This window comes from Phalaenopsis equestris, unplaced genomic scaffold (genome assembly GCF_001263595.1).
Source record: "Phalaenopsis equestris unplaced genomic scaffold, ASM126359v1 Scaffold000212, whole genome shotgun sequence".
In the NCBI taxonomy this organism is placed as follows: domain Eukaryota; kingdom Viridiplantae; phylum Streptophyta; class Magnoliopsida; order Asparagales; family Orchidaceae; genus Phalaenopsis; species Phalaenopsis equestris.
In genome coordinates, this window is record NW_018164654.1 from 316099 (window position 1) to 336555 (window position 20457).

Sequence of the window (20457 nt, forward strand, 5' to 3'; positions counted from 1 at the left end):
TATATATATATATATATATATATATGTATATATGTATATGGCGCATTTACATACATTCAAACCTATTTTTATATATTTACAGATATAACATCTAAACTTTGTTTTTACATTTATACCTCCCATATCTTTCATATCTTCTAAAAAAATACACAATTTTAACTTCTAATTAAATAGTGAAATATGCACCTTTTGCATGTATTGGTAAGTTGGCATAGATATAAAAATTAAGTCTAGATGTCAGATATGTAAATATATAAGCATTTAGTGGCATGTATAAATTCCCCTACACACATGTATATATTCATTAATATCATTAGAAATATTTTTTTCCTTATGTAATTACACATCTAACATCAAAATTTTAATATTTTATTCATATAACACTCAAAATTTGATATGACATGATCATGAAAACACAAATATTCATGACTTCTCAAGTACTTACAGCCTGATATGAATATGAACAAAAAATATTATTTAGATCAATATCAAAATTTATATGCGCAACCAATGGCCTGTTGGATGACAGCTTCGACGTAAGTCCACTCTCTCCCGGTTTCAGATCAATCTAGATCGAATTAGCACATATCGGGTGGACAGATATATATTATCGTCCATCTGTATAATATATATAAAGTTTCGTGCCGGTTCAAGCTTTGTTGCGATGACTCTGATTACCCAAATTTCTTTCATCATCAACATCGATATTCAAATTTAGATTGAGCACGTTGACAATTAGTTATTTGTTCATTGAATTTTTCTCTGAAAGAATAAAGTCTAACTTTATTCCCTTTCAGCACTAATCTTGCAGGAAAATGAATGCTAGTGAAAGCGACTATCAAGAATTTTAAGAGCTCTTATGTTTGACTAAAATGTTCATGAAAATTAGTTATGGTACGTAATAGTGATATTAGGGAAGATCAAAGATGGCTGGCATTCTTGAACTTAAGAGGTTGACATTTTCTAGTTTTGTGTTGGCAAATCTAAAATCAGCTCATTTTTGTATAGTCTTTTATGTGGAAACTGTGATTTTTCCACAAATAAAGTACAATAATGTATAATCAAAATTCCATCCTAAGTTTAATTACCTGTGTCATAACCTTTTAAAGGATAAAAATATATATTTTATCTAAATTAAAATAAAAAAAAGATTAATTAATTTTATATTTAAATATACTTTAGATGATAGATAATTTCTTAATGCATCTATTGAGTCTCAAATCTAGGGGTGGTAAATGAAGTTCACAGGTTGGGTTCGAGTCTAATCCGAATTTGACCCAACCCGAAACAACTTGATCCAAATTAACCTGACCCGAATATTAAAAAGGTCGGGAAGTTTAACCTGAAAACGACCTACCTTCAACCAGCCAACCTGAATTTGATCCCGTCTTCAACCCACAAATCCAAACTTGACCCATATAACCTGTTTAACATAAAAAATAATAGTTATTTGGGTCAAAATTGGGTCAATTTTAAGTTAATTGTGGGACAAATTTAAGTTACCGGGTTGATTTCAAGTTAATTTAGAGCTGGCGGGTAAAACCAAACCAAACCCGAAATGAGTCAACCCGAATTTGGATTTTTTTTTTTTAATTGGGTTAGGGTTGAGTTGGCTTGGTGGGTCAATTTTTGACACACCAAGTGAAATCTAAGATCAATATCTTAAAAATCAATGAAAATACAAGTTCTAATGTATTTACATTTCTAATACATACTTTTCTTTTTAACATTTATCCCATCAAATCTTTCATAGCATATAAAAAATATGGCAATTTTAACTTTTAAAAGTGAAATACACCTTTTCATGCATAGATAAGGTGACATTCAAGTAAAAATTGAGATTTAGGTGTTAGACATATATATGAATACAAAGAGATTGAGAGCATGCATGTAAATCTTCCAAAATAAATAAAGGATCATCCTACTCAATTCCTATATATATATATACCGATCGGACACCTGCCTCCCACAGGCCATCTTCAGGTAAGATTTACTTATATTTACCACTCAATTCTTACATATTCATATGTATATGCAGGTCCATCTAACTCTACCAAATCATGTCATAAAAATAATTCGTCCCTTCAAACAGTAATTTTCACCAAGCACTTATGGAACTCAAACCCAAGAAGTATAACCAACGACGCCATGATATATTGACGGTCAAACGCCCTCAAGGGGGCTAGCCACGAGATTTTCCTTGCAACAAGCTCAATTATATTAATTATATGACTTATATTATATAAATATATAATATATATATTACTATATTACTAATATAGTATATTAATATATTGTTATTATTAATTTATTATATATTATAATTTATAAAATTTAATTTTTTAAAATATCATAAATTTTTTATATATAATTATTTTAATTTTTTTATATTTCGAACAATAGCAATTCGAATACAAACGAACGCATCATTGTTCGTGTTTGGTTCGTTTAACTAATCGAACGAAAAAAATTTGTTCACGTTCGTCTCATTTACTTATCGAACAAATCAAACACAAACATTGACGAATCGAACACGGACTGTTCGCGAACAACGAGCTTTTTTTACAGCCGTACAATCCTTTGCCTTTACTAGCATACTTGACACTTTCCGCATGCGACTTCACGCAATATTTCGGTTCATTCCCATGCCATACAGATTAATGTTTTCGCATGCGTGGCGTACTAATGAGAGTTTTGTGTGTGCGGATTCCCTCGCATTCCCCTCCGTGCGATATTCTTATGAGCACAACCTCCTCCTCTCTGGCCTCCTCGTCGCCGGAAGAAGCCGTGAAGAATTCATAAACAGTGAGGTACGGAAGAGCATCTCATTTCTTTTCTGTGGTAGGATAGAATCATCTGCGTGTTGTCGTTCCCCATTGGATTTTAGGGTTTTTTTTTAATAGTTCGTCTGCCCTTATTTGGTGTGGAAATAGATTTCTGTTGATTTCATAGTACGATCTTGCCAAATTCCCTCGCATTTGTGAGTTGGTGCTGGATAATCTCTTGAGAGAATTTTTCTGGCTGGTCTTACTTTGCTTTCTACCAGGATTATTTCTTCTTTTGGTCGGCTCTGCTGGTTTTCTATTTGATTCTATTTACTTAGCTTCTCGGAATCAGCCATTGATGGCTGCATGCATTTTTTTTAATATATATATAAATGAAAAGTTGTTCAATAGATAACTGATAGAGTCAATGATAAGAGACTCATTCTGTGACCAGTTATTAAAGAATGTGTAAAGGGAGTTGAATGCTGTCACGGTATATGATTGGATTCTTAAATTGATCACTAGGATATAAATAAATGGTGAAATGGTTGATGCTGGTATATTCTTTAATTTATTATATGGAATTTAAATTTAATTTTTTCTTCATGTTTGTCGAGTGCTGTTGTTTTTTCTATGCCTGGAAGCTTCTGTAATTTTGATGTGCCAATTTATTGAATTTATTGAATTCAAATTTGATGCATTTTTAAACAATAAGTTGAATGGATTATGTTAAAACTATATTGAATTTATATTTGTGAAGAAAATGCTGGTCCAACCTCGCATCTTTTCATGCTTATAGCAGTGAAATGTAGTTGAAAATGTGATTACTTGATGGGTTTAAAGAGCAGTTTGGTTTATTAAATATGAAAATCAATCTAATCATTTCTTTTGTTTGCCCCTTCAAATGCAAAATCAGGTATATAATGCATCTTTATTTTCATTTATTTTTTCATTTTTTGCTGTTTTGATTATTGAATCATGTTACATGAAGTGTTGGGCATGCTATTTCTTGAATCAAATCATTAATTTATGCTGCTTCTGGCATTATGATTTTAATTATCCTTGAAAGCTTCAAATTTTTTTATAAAATATGTTAATTTCTAAATTTGCTTAATAACGTTCCTTCCTGGGTTTTCATTTTGCATGATGATTGGACCCTATTTGTTCATAATGCTTACTACATTCACAAGTTTTATTTGTTATTCTTATTGCTTTCTTATTCTCACATGTGTTTGTCTTCGTGGTAATTATTTTTATTTCTCTTGTTAGTTATTATGTGAATATGTGGTTGAACTATTTAGAATTTTTTTATGGCATGCAAATTTGAGACATAAGCTCTTGTACAATCCATAAACATTTAGAATAAAGGTGTATAAGGGCCTGATTGGTTTTGTCCTTTCTAAAACAAACACCACCACTACCAACAACAACAACAATAACAAGCCTTTATCCCACTAAGTGGGGGTCAGCTACATGAATCATTTTTCTCCATTGCGTTCTATTGAGTGTCAAATTATCATTTAATTTTAATAAATTAAGTTCATTTTTTATACAATATGCCCAAGTCTTTCTAGGTCTATCTCTGTCTTTCTTAACATAAGTCAAATCTAAAACATCTACTTTTTTGACTGGTTTATCAAATGGTCGACGTTCAATGTGACCAAACCATCTGAGACAACTCTTTCTAATTTTGTCCGCCACAGGAACTACACCAACTCTATCACGGATATATTCATTTCACATTTTTTCTTTAAGTGTAAAGTCACTCATCCACCTAAGTTTTCTCATCTCGGCAACACTAAACTTAATTTTATCCTTCTCTTTTACAGGCCAACATTTCGCACCACAGAGCATTGCAAGTCTTGCCACCATCTTACAAAATTTTCCTTTCAGTATAAGCAATACTTTTACCAATAGACCCAAAGCATTCCTCCACTTTAACCAACCAACTTGAAATCTACCAATAACATCCTCATCTATATCACCATCACTTTAAACAATAGACCTGAGATATCTAAAGTGTTCACACATTTTAATAATTTGATCACTCATAGTACAACCCTATCACTAGAGCTACTGCAACTAAATTACATTCCATGCATTCAGTTTTAGTTTTTTTCAAGCGAAGGCCTTTAGACTTCAATGTTGACCTCCATAATTCAAGTTTTTCCTTAGCTCTTTCTCGTCTTATCTGCGAGTGTCTTATCTGCGAGAAAAATATCATCAACAAAAAGCATACACCAAGGTCTTATCTGCGAGAAAATATCATCAACAAAAAGCATACACCAAAGTATATTTTCCTGTAAATGTCCAGTAAGAGCATCCATAACTAAAGCAAAAAGATATGGGCGTAAAGCTGATCCCTGATGTAATCCAACTGAAATAGGAAAATAATTGGTCAATCCTCCTGTTCGAACACAAGAAACAGATCTAGTACACATATCCTTAATGACTTGAATATAACTTATATCAACACCTTTCTTCTTTAGAACTCTCCAAAGTATATCTCTCGGAACCTTATCATAAGCATTTTCTAAATCAATAAAAATCATATATAGATCCTCCTCATTCTCTCTGTACTTCCCGACATAATCCAAACTGATTATGATAAATTTTTGTAATACGTCTTAACCTATGTTCAATTACCCTCTCCCATAATTTAAACTATGACACATCAACTTAATTCTTCTATAATTTGCACACTCTTATGCATCCTCTTTATTCTTAAAAATGGGGACCAAAATACTCTTCCTCCACTCCTTAGGCATCTTGTTAATTTTTTAAAAAATATTAAAGTTTAGTATGTTAAGAATCTGTCAAATATTCTAAATATTTTCACACTTCAATTTGGATATCATCAGGTCCTATAGATTTTCCACTCTTAGCTTTCTTTAAATCCTCTTCAACTTCTTTTTTACTAATATGACGGTAAAAATGAAATATTTCATTATTATTAACTATATTAAGATCACTAAAATTGATCTTATTTGCAGAAGCTTCATTGAAAAGTTTATCAAAATAACTCACCCATCTATATTTTAAATATCTTTTTCTTAAAAACATACATTTTGATTATCATCTTTAATACACTTTACTTGAGTTAAATCTTGACTTTTTTCTCTTTGTTTGGCTAGTTTATATATATATTTTTAACCTTTTTTAGTATCTAATTTATTATAAAGATTACTGAAAGCAGAATTTTTAGAGTCACAGATTGCTTTCTTAGACTCTCTATGGTTTTTTTTATATTTTTCCCATTTCTCTATGCCTTTACATTTAAATCAATTTTTATAACATTGACTTCTTATATTTTATCTTTTTTTACACATTTTTATTCCACCACCAATTATTTTTATTTGTAAAAGTTTTTTCGTTTGATTCTCCAAGTACATCTTTTGTTATTTGTTTGGTAGTCTTTGTTACTTTATCCCCCATAGAATTTGCTTCTTCATGAACGTCCCAAATCTCAAAATTTTGAAGTTCACTCATAGAATAATTTTATTTATGCCTTTTAGGTGCCTCTATCTAATTATATGATCATTGTTCTTAGTATCCTTTATTTTATAACTCTTTATCTTAAAATTGAAAATTAATAATCAATGTTGGGTATTTAAATTCTCACTAGGAATGACCTAATAATCTTTACATTCTCGACGATTTCTTCTTCTCATAAAAAATAATCAATTTGTGTTTTATTATATTCATTCTTATAAATAATAATATTTCCATCTTTTTTTTTAATAAAGTATTAGTAATAATAAAATTATACGTTAAAGCAAAATCTAATATAATTTTACCTTTTTCATTAATTACTCTAAAGTCGTGACCATCATGAATATTACTAAAGTCTTCTACCACTCTACCGACATGTCCATCTAAATATCCTCTAGTAAAAATTATTTCTTCAAGAGGTATCATTTGTATTAATTCTTTTAGATTATTCCAGAATTTTCTTTGTAACTTATATCTAAGCCTACTTGAGCTTGAGGAGCATAAGCACTTGTAATATTAAAAATCTCAGTATCAACAACAATCTTAAGGGCTATAATTTTATCTCTAATTTTATTAATTTTTACAACATTATCTTTTAAATTCTAATCTATAATTACACCTACATTTATATTGTGGTTTTTACCTGAATAACAAAGTTTAAAACGTAAGCTATCAATTTTTTTAGTTTTTTTTCTCTAACCAATTTAGTTTTTTGAATATATAAGATATTTATCTTTCTATAAATTATAATATTAACTAATTTCATTAATTTACTTGTGATGGTACCTATATTTCAAGATTCTATCATAATATTAGTTTCATGAACTAATTTCTTTACTCGCATTCACCCGTAATGTAGGAACTATTGTTTATTTGACACTACACCCGGACGCCGGTGTAGCGGCCCTTGCACACTTTTCACTGTATTATGGTCATACAATGCAATGCTTTCATGGGACTCCATAACATTTAAACAATGATTAAAATGATTCATGTCATGATTTTTCAATAAATTTTTCGCTGACTATCAAAATTATTTTTAAGATTTAAATTTGATTAGAATGGAATGTGATTCAGAACTATTTGTAATCCTTGGTCCCATACAATGTAACTAAGAATGGGCTACAAAAATTGGGTTGATTGATAAGGAAAATAATTATAACAAGAGACCACGTCAACATAGCTTCCGCGTATTACGAGTGAAGTATAGATAGGCATAATTTTGTTATATTTAACAATAAGAGATAATGCAATTACAAAACTATCCTTTCATCCTATCTCAATGAAATTCAAACAAAAAAAGAAAAGCAAATATTGTAATTATTTTTATATATAGAAAAAAAACCTTAGTGCCACCCTACCTGAAATGAGTGCATTATGTAGTTCTAGATATTGCATTAGACATAACCTTTAGTTTATCATTTATTCACCAAAACCTATGCCTATCTTACTCTGTTATATTTTCAATTAATTTTTATTTTGAATGTTCATCTCTCATTTATTCGCATTGTAATGGAAGAAAGCATGCTCCTTCTTATCAATCTGCTGTTCAATTTTTTTCTCCGCAAAATACATATGAGAAATGAATGGACTGTACAACTATTATGTTCCCTTAATATGATTACCGATATCCATATTTTTATATTTTGGCAATTTGATAATTAATACTAATTTATTGCTTCACGTGAGGTTTTTTTTTTTTTTTTTTCCTCAACAGGTTCCATTTATGAATTTGTAATTTTGCTAGCTAACTCATTTTTTATAAAACCACTATAAGCAACATGTGAAATGAAATTGGACACCCTGCACAATATGATGTATCAAATTGGAAGTTTTAATTGAAAGAAGTTTCAAGGCATTCCAAATGTAGCTATTCCAATGTGCTGAATACCAACAACTCAAAGAATAATTCTGTAGTTATTTATTATAATGTGGTGCTTTTTAAAGTGTTGTCTTTAAGAAATTACGAAACATTTATCATATTAGGCAGCGAGATTCATGCATCTTTTTGAGATTGTTTAATTAAAGATCATAAATCAAATTGTTTATTTCTATAGATGCTTTCTAGATTTGGCATATGGGAGTAGGCTTGAGGGAGTTGCTGCATAGCTTGTAAGAAGCCATCGAAACATCTCTTCATCTAATGGTAAACCATTTTCTACTCTTTTTAATTCAGTATTTAATTCTTTTAAGGAAGTTTGAGCGTGGTTATCATTCTTATTTGAACTTTGCATGCATGGGAAACCCATCAAACCTAAATCCTATTCTGACTAGCCCAATAATTTTTTCATAGTTTTATCAGACTTGTTGGGCATGATACGAAGAAATTTTCAGGCAATTTTTTTTATTCAAAGTGTTGGGCTGGATTAAGCTTAAGCAAAGGTTTTTAACGGGCCAATTTATTTTAATATGGCTTGAATTTGACACCCATTTTTCTAGTCTAATCGTCATCATTATTTGTCTTGTCTCAATGCTTAAGTGTCAAATATATGGATATATCTTCTCCATTCAATTTTGTTGGGTGTCATATATGAATTTTCTAACTGTGTTCTATAAATTTAATTGCTTAGTGCAGCATAAATTTTCCTCCAATTTTTTATACTTTTCTTTCAGCCATTTTTTTCGCGCGTTATTAATGTCATGGAAGTTAGTTTCATGCCTGTTTGAATTGTTCGTTGTGTGGTCTTGTTTGTGTACAACAACAAACCTTTATCACATTAAGTGGGGTCGGCTACGTGAATCTTTTTTCTCCATTGTTTGTGTTCCAATAGATTTATTTTATATTTTATTATGTTTTAACCTTTTTCTATTGGCCTTTAACTATGACTTTCTAAGCGAGTCAGCTGTTATATGAGATTTGAGTTATGACTTGGACTAGTATTTGAATTTGGAGTAGACATTGCGGGATTATCTGTAAGACCAACGTTGATAGGGTTGTTGTTATGCATGTGGTAAGAGAGATGTTTACAACAACCATTCTAACGTGGTGCTGTAAGTTTAGTTTTCTTTGTTATTCTGCAAAACTTTCATATTATCTGAGTGCTAATGATCTTAAAATCATATTAGTTGGCCCTTCTTAACTATAGAAGCAATTTATGATGTTGTGCTTTACTCATCAACCTAGAAAAGACCGCGCAACCTAAAATGTTAATTATAATTATGTGTATTGGTCATCTTTGCATCTATAACACCGAAAAGTATAATAATATACATGACCAAAAAACAAATTAATTAATTTTGAATATTGAAGCTTTGATCTTGATTTCATTTAAACTAACTTGTACTAATCAAACCATCAACTTCTTCTGGCTCTCGAACGTACTTTAGAATTTTTCTCTAGATGTACCCTTTCAATCTCCACTTGAAGTACCTTGTCTCATGCCTTCACAAACATAGCTTATATTAAATTAAATTTGTGATAATCAAAATATTAAATATATGTTATAAATTATGGGGTTGACATATTCTACATTTGTCACACTTATGTGATACAGGCATTAATTTTAGTTTTACCACAACTTTTAAACATGTTATCTTTTGTTATACATTTGTTTTATTTTACATTATTTTTATTAACTAGCTTGTTGTTGATGATTTATGACACATCAAAAATGGGGATGCCAGGGATTTGTATTTTAAAATTTTTATTGTGATTAGGGGAAGTAAATGTAGAAGTGAGAAGTATAATAATTATAATTATGTGTTTTGGTCATCTTTGCATCTATAACACCGAAAAGTATAATAATACACCGAAAAGTATAATAATATACATGACCAAAAAACAAATTAGTTAATTTTGAATATTGAAGCTTTGATCTTGATTTCATTTAAACTAACTTGTACTAATCAAACTATCAACTTCTTCTGGCTCTCGAACGTACTTTAGAATTTTGCTCTAGATATACCCTTTCAATCTCCACTTGAAGTACATTGTCTCATGCCTTCACAAACGCTAATCAATAATATTAGCTTATATTAAATTAAAATCTTGATAATCAAAATATTAAATATGTGTTTAAAATTATGGGGTTGACATATTCTACATTTGTCACACTTAAGTGATACAGGCATTAATTTTAGTTGTACTACAACTTTTAAACATGTTATCTTTTGTTATCCATTTATTTTATTTTACATTATTTTTATTAACTAGCTTGTTGTTGATGATTTATGACACATCAAAAGTGGGGATGCCAGGGATTTGTATTTTAAAACTTTTATTGTGATTAGGGAAAGTAAATGTAGAAGTGAAAAGCTTGCAAGTGTGTAATTAAACATCAAATGAAAAGAATAAGGAGGCGGTCAAAATATACACAATATTTATGTGGTTCAACCCAATTGGCCCATGTCTACTAAGCCCGCAAAGAAACCATCACACCTTACAAACTCGCAATTTGGGCTAGTGCAATCCAATTATAAGATTCCTAGATGAACCTCATTAAGCCTTTATAAATATTTAATAACTGAAAGGGAAACTAAAACTACATAGTTTACTTTTTGATCGAACAAAAATAGTAAAACAAGAATGAAAATAAAAAATAAAGCGATTTTACAAAGTCTTTGATAAATGTGCAATTTCATAAATAGCTTACAATTGATTCATCTTTGGTGCTCTTAAGCTTTGAAAGATGTTTTAGCTCTCAAAATTGAATTTGATAGAGTTTATCATGAGAGAACGTTAGAGAAATCTAGATAATGAAGGAATTTAGCTATAGTTTCATTACTCTATTTATTATTTAACTTTCTTTCTATTTATAACTCCCAATCTTCTTCTAAAATAATTTAAAATTTATTAAAACCCTCCCTAATTTTTTTTCAAGGAGCAGCAATTGTTTAATGACTATAAATCTAGTTATTAGTAGTGTTAGAACATTGATAGATAGAACCTTGTCACACAGAGCTTGCCTCGGTGTGCTTTGTGAGAGCAACCTTTTGTTCAGTATTAGTAGCACTGTTTTAATTTTTTTTAAGGCTTGTAATTTTCTTTTAATTAATATTGTATTAAAAAATACTTATATGATATTATATAATTTTGCATGTGAAAAATATGATGGATTTAGTCATTTACAAAACTAGAAGCTAATTTTTGAAAATTTAAATTAATTGTATATTTAAATGTTAAATGATACTAATTAGTTAATGACAAAAATTGGAGAGATTGAGTTTTTCATTCATGGATATGTACAGTATTTATAATATCTTAGATCTTCTGATGAGAAGCATGTAAAATCTTGGAAAAAAAAATTTTATAGTCCACGCCTCCACTTTTGATGATGTGACACAAATAATCTCATAGATTATTGAGTTGACATAAAGTAAATAAGAAGGGTGGACTGTTGGATCGTTTAAACATTAATAGAGGCAGAATTGATGGAGATTAATTTTTCCACTACTAACAAGGGAATAATGATCAAAATGACTTGAAAGTTTTTTGCTAAAGTTTATTTATCCAACTTTCAATTTCATAATATTAGAAATACTTTTGAGCAATTTATAAATTTAAGTTAAATGAGTTCTTGTTGAGAGATTGGGCTAAAGCTGTAATGATATTAAAATTACTTCCAATGATATCCCTGAAGATTCTAAGTAGACCTTGAAATCTTGGAGTTGACTTGGTCATGACATTGGTTCACTTGATCATGCATTGGAAAATGGGGTTGAAGCTTGTATTAAGATCTATGATACTTCCCACTCTAATGACTCTTAGATAAATTTTTAGTACTTTTAATATATGCTTGTAGTTGCCAAAATGAGCTCAAAATACTATCAAGCCTACGGAGTCGAGAATCTTTCTTTTTGATGATGACAGACATATTACATTGATTGTGCTGCAAAGTGACATCCCCCCTTACATGAAGGCATAGGTAAATAGAGATCATTTGGAATAAAAAATTTGCAATATGTGGGGACTAGCTCTGTCTCTAAGTACATGCAGCTGAAGTTAGTAAACTTTTCAACCAATTTAATAACAATTTTGCTGACATATGTTACTTCCTATTTTACCAACATCAAAAGAGAGATACGCCTAAAGGAAAACTTTATTTTGACAATGAGAAAAGAGTATGCAGGCTCATAATTAAACAAGTGAACACAAGAATAAAGTTTCATATGTCAAACGAGTTCATACATCATTTTATCCAACCAATAATTGAAACATGGGAACTTCAACATATTACATTCTCTTTAAGATCAATGAATTTTGCCATGATGTAGAATATAAATGTCTTTTGAAAAGGGTGGTCTATGAATATGTCAATGTTTTCACGTGGAATATCATATTTTACTTCAAAAGGATAACAATTTTGATGATATGACTTAGAGAGAAAGATTTGTTGGTCGTTCCATTTCAGAACTTGTAACTCAGAAATATTTCCAATGTTAAAAATTCAGAGATTAATGTAGTTGTTTTGTTTTTTCTCTTTAATCAGATAGGAGAGAGATTAATGTTTTTGTAAGTTCATTTTGATGTGAGTTAAGCAAATTGTAATTAGGTAGAATAAGGGTAGCAGTGATAGAGTTAGAATTACTATCTTTGACCAAGACAATTTTTTGTAGGAAATATTGGATGGTGTCTTGGTCATCTTTGACCAAGACAGTTTTTTGTAGGAAATATTGGATGGTGCAATCCTCGTTAGATAGTCTAATCATATAATGGAGATGTGATTTTGTAGATGTGGAATGCACTACTCTTTTCATGACAGTGCAATTAAATTCTAGCCGATTTTCATTGATAGACAACATGTCAGATGCTCCATTTGGAATTAAGAAAAAAAAAAAAAACTTACCTGATCTTCACAAGTAATGATATCAAGATGACCATTTTTGAAAGAAATAACTTTATTCGTTCAGAGGTATAAACTAATTTGTTGTAGAAGATATTTGTAAAGGATAACCAAAATTGAGTTCTACACTAAAGAGTGTTTTCAAATCTGGTTCCATGGAATAGGCTAAATACATTTGCATTGAATGGAAGAAGTGGCCATGGTACTTTAAGCCTTACATTTTTTATAAGAGGATAAGCTTGGCTTTGAAAACGATTATGAACCATTGAGGAAGATTCATCATGTGATTGTATTGAGCCCTTAGGTAGTCAAAGGAATATGAATATCTATAGGGTGTAAAGATTTAAACACATTTTAATGAGCAGAAACTAATTTTTGAACGGATTTTTTATGTTTTAAACACTAATTTTGCAATGAAGGATAAAGGAATAAAAAAGTAAATGGAAGATTAAATTATATAAAAAAATCTTAACAAGCAAATTTATTAGATATAGATCTTGGTATAAACACTAATGGTCTAACAAAAAATGAGGATATTTTGTTATCTTGACATTAAGAAATAGGAAACTTAAGTTGAACGGCTGGGGTTCAGCAACGATCAAAACAAAAAGGATAGGAAGAAACAAAATACATATTTGACCAAGGATCTTAAAAAATGTCGAGTTCAATGTTGCTTTGCAATCAATCTTTCATCTTGCAAAGTCATCATTTGCCTGAAAGTGAGCATAAAAACATACAACAAATATATTAGTAGTGCTACTAGCAGTAAGTTATTATAATTACCCCATCAAATCCTTATAAAGCTTAGGGTCTGTTTGTGGCAACCGCAGCGGTTTGTTGAAGCAGCTGAAGAAGAAGCTATTGTTCAAAAAGCTGCGGTGGCAATTATAATTTTTTTCTTTGAAAAGGTCAGATCGCAGCTTTTTAACAGTCACAGGAGATAACCGGGTTTGGTGGGAAAACGTAGCTTTTAGCTGAAGCTTTTTGGCAAAACGTAGTTTTGCCAAATAGGAAAAATTGCGGTGTGGCTCCGCACCGCCTCCTTAAACACACCCTTAGTCTTTCTAGGTTTTCCATCTTCATCTAAATCTACTGTCAGAGCCTATAGAGAACCTTTGGTTGAAGTTTTTGGTGGTCTGTCATTGTCTCCTATTGCTTTGGTGGCCTCTCTATTAGTGCTTCACTTATGGATCCTCCTCAAAAATTAAATCAATGTTTTTTTATGCTTCTGTTGGGTGTGCTTTTGTTTTTTCACCGAAGTTGTTGGGTGGGGGGAGAATGTATTACGTTTTATGTCTCCATCATCACTTTTTTTGTATATTTTTGTAACAAGGCTCAAAATTATCTCAACATAAGTTGCCCTCCACTGTCCAAATTAAATCACTCTCATTTATTTATGAAGAGGTTTTTTGAGTTGGTGCCTCTATTTACCATTTTTATATTTGATAATTGTCATCCCAAGCTTAAGCTTATTTGCAGATTCATAGCTGACCTATGTTTGATTGTTGATTCTTTGGGCAACTTGACCTTTGCCATGCCCTTATTTATTAATTCTAAGAGCTTATTATTCGAGGCTATGCTAACATAGAGCCTTCACTTAGACCATTTTTAGGTATGCCCATGTTTTGATTTTTTTGAGGAACCAACTATTAACTTCAATTTGCATAGCTTTTTCTCAAATTCAAGTCCACTACTTTCACCAATACACTCTAAACTCCCTTGGTTTTATTTTTGGTAAACATTTACCAGTGAATCATATTATTGTTAGGCTTTAGAGGTCGTTTGTAGTTAACATCTCAATAGAAATGGACATTACTTCTTCTTATATATATATAAAATTTATTATCAAATTTTAATTTAAATCATGTTTATTAAATTTTAAGACATTTAAAGGAATTATAGATAATTATTTTGTACTTAATGCTATTAGTATCATTTGTAATTATTTTGAATTACTTTATCACATGAAAACATAAATTTTTAAGTTATGTTGGGAACTAGAATCTGATAAGTTATATGCTTATGATCAAATTCTCTTAGGCATTGAAAAACAAGAGGATAGAAGATTTCAAATTATTTTTATTTGGAGATGTAAGAATAAGAAAAATGTATTTTTTTCATTCATTAAAGTTTATTCAAAATGGAGCAAGACCCAATAATTTGTCTCATGACTTTGATAGTCTTGACTTGTGAGGAGTGAAGCTATCCTTTGTTTATTGAGTATTGGTTAATACTGTCTTTTGGCTGTTCTTCGTAATTGCTTAGTGTTGTTAAAAAAAAGTATTGAACATTGGGGACTTTATGTTTGTCACAAACATTTATAAGGTTAGTGAACGTGCTTTAAATGTCTGTAGTAAGCATTCAATTCAAGTATTGTATTGCTCACAGGAGTAAGATCTCAATCTTTATCATTCTATTTTCAGTATAGTCATTATTTGGATCATTTCCTTTTCTTTTATTTTAAAAGCTTTCTTGATGGACGATATTGCATTTTAGGCTTGTAATTGAAGAATAAGATTTTGTGCTTACCTAAAGTTATAGGTTCTGATAAAAAGATAGACCTTGTTTGAGAACAGCTCTATTTGCTTTTTTGAATAACTTGAGTTCTACTGATGTAGTTCTTGAATTTTATCGCTCAAAATTTGATCTGCAAGTTGAATCAATAGAAGATTAGAAACAAACAGAAGGATACAAATAACTGGGGATGCCTAAATCCTTTGATTAATAACATGCTTTTGTCGTATAGCTTGCAAGCTTGTTTCTAGTTGGTTCTCTGTGGGCTTGTTTGGAATCACTTCAATTTATTATTTTTTATTTTATTTTTTCTTTTATTTAAAAACATATTTGTTTAGTGTATTTTTTGCATCTTTTTATTTTTTTATTTTGTTTTTAAAAGCATTTTAACTTGTTTTAAAAACTCTCAAAACATCTAAAAGCTGTTTTGAGTGTCTTTAACCATCAGCTGCTACGAACTAATTGTCTTAAAGGAACAATCACTTAGGTTTTGGTTGATTACATGTGATTGCTCACCTTTCCCTTGGTTGGATGTCATAGATGCTGTCTCTTGTCAATTTTCCAAAATGAGTTACTATGTTTTTTTTTCTTGGTTGAGGTTTTATTTCTATATTATGTCACATTTTCTTTGTTTTTTCTGCTAATATGCTTCATATTTTTTTTTTTAAATTCAAGGTTGAAGAATTGTTACCGATGATTTTCTTGCAAGTTATGCAGCTGCTGCCTTAAGCTTGTTACTTCACCCTGCAAGAACTTGTGTTTTCAACAGACAAAGTTAGTTGGTACTGTACATTCTCATATTTGAGTGAAAATAATAAATAAACAAGCATCATTAGTTAAAATTATCAAATAATTAAGCTTATTTGAGGAATAATTATTTTTTCTGATGTTGATGAAGTAGTTTTTTTTTTTCTTTTTATCACCAGAAAACATGGAAATTGTTAGCTAGCACTTTGTGCCCCACTGAATGTAAGATGATATTTGAGCTTTTAGTGTAATTTCTATTTATATTTTCGTTTCCTTTTTTATTTGCCTGGAAAAATATGGGAACTAAAACTCTCATACTTAAATGTTTTTTTTTTAATTTTTTCTATTATTTATATATTTTAGAAGCTGATTGATATTGTCTTTAACAGAGCTAGTCATAATTTGACAATTGCTTTGTTTATTTCCATTGTCCAGCATTCATTGTTTGACATCTTTCGGCCATCATTCAGCTTTAATGAAGCATACCTGGAAGGTTCAATTAAATATCCTACCGTGATAGAGTTTAAATTTAGGCAATTTTGTTTTCCTTTAATTAATTTTTAAGTATGTTTTCTTCTAATAAAATCTAACTTACAGCTATTGAGTATCATCATTTGGTCTCAAGGAAAATCCTAATAATGTTTTCAAGCTGCTTTGTTCCTAAATCCAGGTCAGTAGTTACTCATATATCTATATTAATTTTTTTATTTGAATATTTTTTTTAATATATATTTTGTTAATCTTCATTTAAACTTTTTTGTAGCTTTCTTTGATTTAAATAATCATTTTAGACAGCTGGTATATATTTTAGAATTAATTGAACACCATCAGTACACTATAGGAGTTATATGGGATTACCATACTTGTCAATAACATGCTGTGCTGTTGTGCAAAGCACAAGATATGAGTAATGAGAGTTGCTTTACTTGGTTGATTAAATGTAATATCGATTTTGTTTTTTTGATCGAAGAAGATGAAGAAGACTATGATGTCAGACAATATGATGAAGAAGAACAACAAGATAAGGTTGTGCAGGTTTATAATGATGATTAATCTTAGTATAACTAAATTAGTCTCTAGATTTGTTTATGGGATGTATAAACCAACTTGCACTTATGTATTGAACGTAGGTATTCCCTTGAGAATATTCATGCAAACTTGAGCGCTTAAATTTTGTATTTTGCTAAGTTTTTTTTTTTATTGCTATGATAGTTCCATTTGCCACATTAGTTGATTTTCTCTTCAACAGTTTATTTGTAATCTTTTTTAACCTTCGTGTATGTTAAATCTTAAGCAGCAAATATGAGGATTAACTATTAATGTGTACTAGTATAATGTTTGTTCTATTTTTAGACAACATAGAGTTATACCTGTTAGCATGTCAATCTCTAATGGTTTGGCTTTAACTGAATGTTTTAAGGCATTTTGTGCTCTCTCAACCTTAAACCCTAGGATTAAGCTCAAGTTCATGTTAAGACAGTGCCTCAAACTCAACTCACTCTCATACAACCCCAGTATCAGGTAGGCTAAATTCTGTCCTAGTTACATAAAAGCATAAAATTAAGGTGAGTTTTATGCAAATCTTCATCCTAATATCTTTTTTTTCTTTTCTGCTTTATGGGCCGAGTTGTAAAATACCTTATTCTGCGGTGAACGATTGAAAATCGTTTTTTTAATTGTGCGGAGGATAAGAAAATAAAACATTTTGCACTTCATAATCTTATCAAATAATATACCTTTCCTCCCCTAAACACATGACATTTTCCTCCTTCAAAAGGGGTTATTTACATACATACCACCCAATTCCCATCTATTTAAATATCCAATTCCATAAATTTTATTTTCTTACATATATACCATCCAAATCTTCCATATCACATATAAAAAAAAAAAGAAGCTCCATTTTAACTTCAAAAAGTTGAAATAAGGAGGCGTGCATGGTACATAATAAGAATTCAGTGGTATGGATGAAAATCTTCCCCCAAAATCCATCTAAAACGCCTAAATCAAAAAGAAAGAATATCACACAACTCCATTATTTCTCCTCCCAAAAGAAGAATCAGATTCTCCATCACATGACCAATAAGCAAGCCAAATCCTCCCCATATTCTCCCCCATCTTCCCCAATCTCTTATCCAACACAACGATCTTCTTCTTCTTCTTCTTCTTCTTGATGCCGCCTTTCTACTGCATGATCATGAAGATCAACATCGACTGCGGCGGCTGCTATCGCAAAATCAGAGATGCTCTTCTCAAGCTGCAAGGTGAAAGTCGCAGTTAGGGTTTTGTTGAATTTTAAAGCTTGTACCGATTAATAATTTTGTTTTTATATGAATTGATTTTGATGGGAAGAGTTGGAGAGCCACTTGATAGAGAGGAAGCGGGGAAGAGTGATTGTGTTCGGAGAGTTCGACCCGCAGGCGGTGGCGATCAGGATGAGGAAGATGATTAATCGCCGTGTCCAGATTTTGGAGATCAAGGAAGCTGAGGTTGGGAGCGGGGAAGGTGAAGCTTTTAAGTGATGACTGATGATTGTAACATCTTTGATTTAGTTCATGTCGCGCTTTTTCTATTGTTTTAGGGTTGCAAGTACATTGATGATTGTAACATCTTTGATTTAGTTCATGTGAATGTATCGCGCTTTTTCTATTGTTTTAGGGTTGCAAGTACAAAATAGATGGAAATTATGGGACGAAAATGAAGATTTAATAAGTGAATGTTGAAATGAATGAATTTAATGGTGTTATGGATATCTCTTAATTGCTTCGTTTATTTCAGGAGAAGCAGTAGTAGATTATATGTACTTAATTTTGAGAAGACAAGCATGAATCACACTAAGGAAAAATTATTCCATGCGTGCGGTGTCCGATCCGGACCTCAAATCACCTGATTTACAGTCTGAATGTATTTCGATGGGCCCCACCCAAATTTAAAAAAAAATAGAAATAATCACGACCGTAGATCACCGCGATCTACGGTCATGATCGGATACCGAATGCAAAGATGCATGCGGTGTTCGTATGCAATAATTTCTCTTAGGGGGTGTTCGGTGGCCGGATTTGAGCAGGATTTACGTTACGTTAAAGGATTTAGCTTAGGAAGAAAGTGAGGGGAGTGGATTTATGCCAAATTGGAGAAATAAATGTAATGGGTTTAGCTTTAAATTGAACCAAGCACTATTTTAGATTTCCAACATTTGGATTTAATAAATTTGAAATTATCAAATTTATTAAATCCTATTTAACTTAAATCTTAGATGAAACCAAACACCTCCTAAAAGGCGGTTGCGGCTATTTGAAGAACAGCTTTGAAGCTGCTGCAGAAAAATCAACCAAAAGTTTGTGGTGGTTACTATATATATATATATATATATATATTTCAAAAAGTGATATCGCAACTTTCTAACAGTCACCTCATTTATTTATGTCATATTACAAAACATAATTTTCAACTGCAATTTTTTGAAAAAATAAGCATATGCAATTTTTGTCGAATATAAAATAATGTGGCGCCGCACCGCACCACCACCACATCAATATCTCAAATTACGTGTGGAGTAGTGTGGTCATCGCTGCCTTGAGGAACTCCGAGCATTCGCGAGAGAGCTAAGGCAGATGAGACGCGAGAGAGGAGGTCATGGATAGCGGCATAATACTTACACGAATAAATGCGGGTCCCGGGATCAATCCTGCTGCAAATCCAGATTCCGGTTCAGGAGGAAGGCGGCGTTAATGGGGCCTTAACCTTAACAGAACAGGCTGCAACAGATGGTATTTGATTTTTTGCACATAACACTTCACCATACAGCTGCTAAAACAGCAATCATTATGGAATCGATGCATCGATATCCTCACAAAAGACTCGGGACTATTTTGGATGGTATTTGATTTTTTGCACATAACACTTCACTATGCAGCTGCTAAAACAGCAATCATTATGGAATCGATGGCATCGATATCCTCACAAAAGACTCGGGACTATTTTAGATGGTATTTGATTTTTTGCACATAACACTTCACCATACAGCTGCTAAAACAGCAATCATTATGGAATCGATGCATCGATATCCTCACAAAAGACTCGGGACTATTTTTCAGCGTAGATTCAGCGTAGATAGTCCGTTCCCTCTTCCATCCCGTCGCTGTGTTCAGCGCTGA

At 31.0% G+C, this 20457-nt stretch overlaps 1 protein-coding gene across 9 annotated transcripts in view; it reads left to right on the forward strand.

Annotated features, from left to right (window-relative positions):
- The window catches only part of LOC110023130 (heavy metal-associated isoprenylated plant protein 21), a 19839-nt gene extending 779 nt beyond the window's left edge, over positions 1-19060 (forward strand). The window contains exons 2-8 of one of the 9 annotated variants that reach the window (XR_002293850.1): positions 8315-8403; positions 16229-16335; positions 16480-16522; positions 16736-16793; positions 16898-16970; positions 18504-18564; positions 18653-18668. Coding sequence is in view for 1 of the 9 variants with exons in the window: in XM_020722380.1 (XP_020578039.1) it covers positions 18474-18564; positions 18653-18822 (261 nt within the window). In the remaining 8 variants the exon portion in view is untranslated. Of the gene's footprint in view, positions 1-2699; positions 2811-8314; positions 8404-16228; positions 16336-16479; positions 16523-16735; positions 16794-16897; positions 16971-17141; positions 17235-17270; positions 18139-18165; positions 18565-18652; positions 18826-18894 lie in introns of those variants that run through there. The other 8 variants (XR_002293854.1, XR_002293852.1, XR_002293853.1 and 5 more) reach the window with 8 other exon arrangements.
- The last annotated feature ends 1397 nt before the right edge of the window (positions 19061-20457 follow it).